This window comes from Telmatherina bonti, assembly GCF_933228915.1.
Source record: "Telmatherina bonti genome assembly, chromosome: 22".
Lineage (NCBI taxonomy): Eukaryota > Metazoa > Chordata > Actinopteri > Atheriniformes > Telmatherinidae > Telmatherina > Telmatherina bonti.
In genome coordinates this window covers 5,847,920-5,854,460 of record NC_136631.1, presented here as the reverse complement: position 1 = coordinate 5,854,460, position 6,541 = coordinate 5,847,920, and the positions used below count along the sequence as shown (strand labels likewise).

Genomic DNA, 6,541 nt, shown 5'->3' with positions numbered 1-6,541 from the left:
AGGAAAGCCGTAGTGATCAATGTATCCATCCCCATTGATGGAAATATCAGGAAAAAGGAGCACGAGAAACTGGAGAAGTACCAAGGCCTCAAGGAAGAACTGGAGAAGGCCTGGAAGGTGAAAGCAACAGTAGTACCCATAGTGATGGGAGCACTGGGGGGCGTGTCCCCCACACTGGAGAAGTGGCTCCAACAGATACCTGGTGAAACATCAGACATCTCCGTCCAGAAGAGATCAGTCCTAGGAACAGCTGAGATACTGAAGAGGAGCCTCCCAGGACTCTGGTAGAGAAACCGAGCTGGAGAGATGAACAGCCACCCGCCCTACCCTGGGAAGATGGGAGGGGGTGGGTGAGAGAGGAAATTTATATATATATATATATATATATATATATATATATATATATATATATATATATATATATATATATATATATATATATATATATATGTATATGTATATATAGGTATATATATATATATATATCACTGTAGCATGAACATATTGCATTTTCCATAAATTTCACCTGAAAGCCAAATATCCCTAACTTTTTTTGTGTATATATATATATTATATATATATATATATATATATATATATATATATATATATATATATATATATGTGTGTGTGTATATATATATATGAGCTTTTTTATTAACTGTATTTTGGATTTTAAATATACTGAATGAAATGAATTACAGACATGACACGACTCTTATTTAATAAACAATTTAATAAAGAAAAACTGCTGTAGATTTGTTATGTCTTGTTGATGTTGTGTCTTATCTATTTATATTTTTAATCTTACTTTTGTAAATATAAAATAGAATTAAATTAGACAGAAGTGTTTCATTGATTCCAGAGAGGAAAAACCAACATAATTTTTTTGGTATTGAATTTTAACTTACAATTTAATTCCCAGTAGTTATTCATAATGCGATTATTGAAAGAAACGATTGATGGAACCACATCTGTGGATAATAACCTTTGGTTTTTGGATTTTTCCAGATGAGTTTATCCGTTTTTCGGCCTTCATGCTGCAGCGGAACACACAGAGTATTCACACCGTCTTCAATAATGAACCCAAATCCACACTATGACAATCAATGCATCACGGTTAATGTAATTTGTCTTGGAAAAGCCTTTCAGGCACACTAAAGAGGCGGCTTCATCGATTCTCATGCAAATACTGGCTGTTATTAGTTGGATGGACTGACGATTGGTCACAAAGCAGCTGCTGGAAGTTCTGCATGAAGGAACGTAAAGATCTGCTTCTTTCTGCTTCGGTCACCTCATCAGAGGAACGGACATACAGGAATAAAAACCATGTGTCTCTGTGACGAGCATTACAGGTTTCCAGATGGATGGGATTCACAGATCACCTTTTCAGAGCTGGATCTCCCTCCAGATGCCTCCCTGCAGAACCGACTGCAGCCTGACAGGGAATCTGTGTGTGTGAGCAGCTTCTCTGATCAGACAGATTCTGCATTCAGCAGCAGCACCACCGACCCTGCGTGGCATCGGTAATGAAGTGCCCGTCCTCCTCCTTCCTTTGTGTGTGTGAGAGCATGTAAATGTGTGATCCATGAAGTCAAGCTGCAATTAAAAGGCCTGTCAATGGTGTCTGCCATAACAGAGGCTCGGACCATCAGTATCGACCAGTGTGAGGAGGAGGAGGAGGAAGGGGAGGGTGATGATGAAGAGCGAGGGATGAAAATGAAAAAAGATGATGTTTTTCTATTTGGTTAAATAAAAACTAAGTTAAATGATGACAGATGGACTTTTCTGTCGGCTGTTTGGTGAACTGCAGCTTTTCTAGTAAATCTGTAAAACTGTTGGAGTTAAATCACGTCAAACGTCTGGATTTCCTGCACGTTCGCGACACTTTTCGGTCTGAAATCCCACAGAGGCGATTCTCAGACTCTGAAACGCGAGACGACGACGTCCTTCTTGGTTTTAACTTTGTTTTGATTATCTAACTTTTTCATTGAGTTTGCAAAAAATTAAGGGAAAATGGTTAAAATGATCATTAAACTCCAAATTCTGTTCAGACAGAGGCTTCTTCAGAAAGCAGAGCTGCTTCCTGCTAGCATAAATAACTGCTTGACTTTTTTTTCCATTCTCTAAAGATAAATGGAAATATATAAATATAAATATGAGTCTATGTGTGCATAGCATCATAGTTTAAACAATTTTAACACAAATTGATTAGAAAATTTAAAAGAAAAAGATAAATATAATGAATACAAATGAAGATTACTCCTGAACCACTCAGAGAAGCTACTTGAACTCTGAGTTAAAAGGAGATGATTTTTAATTAAAGTTACTAATTAAAACAGTTTTTTCTTTTATAATTTTTGTTCTCCTGCTTTTAAACTCCTGAAACTTTTGACCATCCCTGTTGAACAGTATTTACTCGCTAAAACCTGTTACTCCTCAACGCCTCTGTGTGTCAACAGCTGTAACGCGTCTGACGAAATGACCGTAACGTGATTTTTATCTGAGGAAAAACTAGTTCCAGTCGTTGAAATAAAGTAAAACATCATTCATCAAACATCATTCAGCTCAAACCTTCATGTACAGATTCATGTTTTACTTTCATGATGATCAGTAACAGTTAAGTTTACAATGATTAGTGTGACATATAAACAGGATAATTACATCTGTGATACACAAACAAACACACCGTGGTCCCCTGCCCCCGCCTCACAACAGGATGCGGTACTTGAGGACTCGCGGGACCCTGTTGATGACCAGACGTCCGTCGTAGCTCAGCGAGGCAAAGAGCCAGGGGTCTGCTGACGACCACTCTGCTGCGTACACGCTGTCCTCATGCTCCTCGTAGGTGGACACCACGCTGTCTTTCAGCGGCTCCTTACTCCTGGATCACAGAACACACACACACACACACACACACACACACACACACACACACACACACACACACACACACACACACACACACACACACACACAAACATAATAAAAAGACTCCAGTGATTCCCAGACCTGGTTTTATTTCAGGTGTTTCCAGCTGCGACATGAGAAAACACCCTGTTACACACTCACTGTCCACCTGCTCAACTGTTAACAACTCAAATATCTGCTCAGCCAATCAGATGGCAGCATGTAGTCATGGAGACGTGGTGATGAGGTGGAACAGGAGATTCTCAGGGCAATGAGGTGGAACGGGAGATTCTCATCATGATGAGGTGGAACGGGAGATTCTCAGGGTGATGAGGTGGAACGGGAGATTCTCATGGTGATGAGGTGGAACGGGAGATTCTCATCATGATGTGGTGGAACGGGAGATTCTCATCATGATGTGGTGGAACGGGAGATTCTCATGGTGATGAGGTGGAACGGGAGATTCTCATCATGATGAGGTGGAACAGGAGATTCTCAGGGTGATGAGGTGGAACGGGAGATTCTCATGGTGATGAGGTGGAACGGGAGATTCTCATCATGATGTGGTGGAACGGGAGATTCTCATCATGATGTGGTGGAACGGGAGATTCTCATGGTGATGAGGTGGAACGGGAGATTCTCATCATGATGTGGTGGAACGGGAGATTCTCATGGTGATGAGGTGGAACGGGAGATTCTCATCATGATGTGGTGGAACGGGAGATTCTCATGGTGATGAGGTGGAACGGGAGATTCTCATCATGATGTGGTGGAACGGGAGATTCTCATGGTGATGAGGTGGAACGGGAGATTCTCATGGTGATGAGGTGGAACGGGAGATTCTCATCATGATGAGGTGGAACGGGAGATTCTCATCATGATGTGGTGGAACGGGAGATTCTCATGGTGATGAGGTGGAACTGGAGATTCTCATCATGATGAGGTGGAACAGGAGATTCTCACGGTGATGAGGTGGAACGGGAGATTCTCATCATGATGAGGTGGAACGGGAGATTCTCATGGTGATGAAGTGGAACGGGAGATTCTCATGGTGATGAGGTGGAACGGGAGATTCTCATGGTGATGTGGTGGAACGGGAGATTCTCATCATGATGAGGTGGAACGGGAGATTCTCATTGTGATGAGGTGGAACGGGAGATTCTCATCATGATGAGGTGGAACGGGAGATTCTCATGGTGATGAGGTGGAACGGGAGATTCTCATGGTGATGAGGTGGAACGGGAGATTCTCATGGTGATGAGGTGGAACGGGAGATTCTCATGGTGATGAGGTGGAACGGGAGATTCTCATGGTGATGAGGTGGAACGGCAGATTCTCATCATGATGAGGTGGAACGGGAGATTCTCATCATGATGAGGTGGAACGGGAGATTCTCATGGTGATGAGGTGGAACGGGAGATTCTCATGGAGATGAGGTGGAACGGGAGATTCTCATCATGATGTGGTGGAACGGGAGATTCTCATCATGATGAGGTGGAACGGGAGATTCTCATGGTGATGTGGTGGAACGGGAGATTCTCATCATGATGAGGTGGAACGGGAGATTCTCATCATGATGTGGTGGAACGGGAGATTCTCATCATGATGAGGTGGAACGGGAGATTCTCATGGTGATGAGGTGGAACGGGAGATTCTCATGGAGATGAGGTGGAACGGGAGATTCTCATCATGATGAGGTGGAACGGGAGATTCTCATCATGATGTGGTGGAACGGGAGATTCTCATCGTGATGAGGTGGAACGGGAGATTCTCATGGTGATGAGGTGGAACGGGAGATTCTCATGGTGATGAGGTGGAACGGGAGATTCTCATGGAGATGAGGTGGAACGGGAGATTCTCATGGTGATGAGGTGGAACGGGAGATTCTCATGGTGATGAGGTGGAACGGGAGATTCTCATCATGATGTGGTGGAACGGGAGATTCTCATCATGATGAGGTGGAACGGGAGATTCTCATGGTGATGAGGTGGAACGGGAGATTCTCATGGTGATGAGGTGGAACGGGAGATTCTCATGGAGATGAGGTGGAACGGGAGATTCTCATCATGATGTGGTGGAACGGGAGATTCTCATGGTGATGAGGTGGAACGGGAGATTCTCATGGTGATGTGGTGGAACGGGAGATTCTCATCATGATGAGGTGGAACGGGAGATTCTCATGGTGATGAGGTGGAACGGGAGATTCTCATGGTGATGAGGTGGAACGGGAGATTCTCATGGTGATGAGGTGGAACGGGAGATTCTCATGGTGATGAGGTGGAACGGGAGATTCTCATCATGATGAGGTGGAACGGGAGATTCTCATCATGATGAGGTGGAACGGGAGATTCTCATGGAGATGAGGTGGAACGGGAGATTCTCATCATGATGTGGTGGAACGGGAGATTCTCATCATGATGTGGTGGAACGGGAGATTCTCATCATGATGAGGTGGAACGGGAGATTCTCATCATGATGAGGTGGAATAGGAGATTCTCATGGTGATGAGGTGGAACGGGAGATTCTCATGGTGATGAGGTGGAACGGGAGATTCTCATGGAGATGAGGTGGAATGGGAGATTCTCATGGAGATGAGGTGGAACGGGAGATTCTCATCATGATGTGGTGGAACGGGAGATTCTCATGGTGATGAGGTGGAACGGGAGATTCTCATGGTGATGTGGTGGAACGGGAGATTCTCATGGCGATGAGGTGGAATGGGAGATTCTCATGGCGATGAGGTGGAACGGGAGATTCTCATGGCGATGTGCAGCAGCTGTGTGATGCTTTATGTCAATATTGAACTAAAGATTGGAGGAATATTTCCATCTTCAAGAATCTTTGACACCAAGAAAGAGGAAAAAAGTGTCCAACTCTGTGGCTAATAAAATGGCCCGTTAGCATATTTTCTTACAACACCGAAGCTTCTGTCTGTGTCGACTTAATTACAAATAATTCTGTATCGTATGTGCAGTCACAGATGGTATCTATAGAAACCATTATCAGCAGGTCACTGGGCAACATCAGCACCATTAAGAGGCAGAGGAAGAGACTTTCTGCATAAATATGATTTCAAATTTTATTTTCCACGGCCAAACAGCAAACAGAGTTCACCATGTCACATCTGTTCACACAGTTCACAGACTGCACATAAACTGAGCTTTCCTACCGTTGGAAATCAAACCACCAACCTTTCTGCTGGTTGATCATCGCTGTTGCTGCGTTACAAACCAGGAACGGTGGAGATTAAAGCAGATTTTTGTTAAAAGATGGACACCCTGATTCATTATCAAACAGCATCCCGTCACCTTTCTCCCACCGCTACAATAACACCAACATAAATTAAATTTTCCCACTATGATCCGCATCATTGCCCCCCCAAATTCCTCTCAAACCCCAGCCAGAAGTAGTCCCGAGGGGGACACTCTGACCCCCACATTTGGCTTTATTTCCCACTTTAACTGTCTGACGCTGACAGCAGCTGCTCCCGCCGGACTGCAGCCTGAAATAAAACCCCTCTGAAGTCCGTCGCTTGTGATCATTCAGAGCGACAGGAAGGAGCAGAAAGAACTCAGGTGGGAGCGTTCAAGTCACCCTGACTACCATCTGGACCAGGACTGGGTCACACCGA

The 6,541-nt window shown here is 44.1% G+C and overlaps 1 protein-coding gene across 1 annotated transcript in view; it reads right to left on the bottom strand.

The window, feature by feature from the left end:
• Positions 1-2,654: 2,654 nt before the first annotated feature.
• eipr1 (EARP complex and GARP complex interacting protein 1) overlaps positions 2,655-6,541 on the bottom strand; it is a 62,787-nt gene continuing 58,900 nt past the window's right edge. The window contains exon 5 of the mRNA XM_079261726.1: positions 2,655-2,884. Within this exon, the coding sequence (XP_079117852.1) occupies positions 2,710-2,884 (175 nt within the window). The 3' untranslated portion in view covers positions 2,655-2,709. The remainder of the gene's footprint in view (positions 2,885-6,541) is intronic.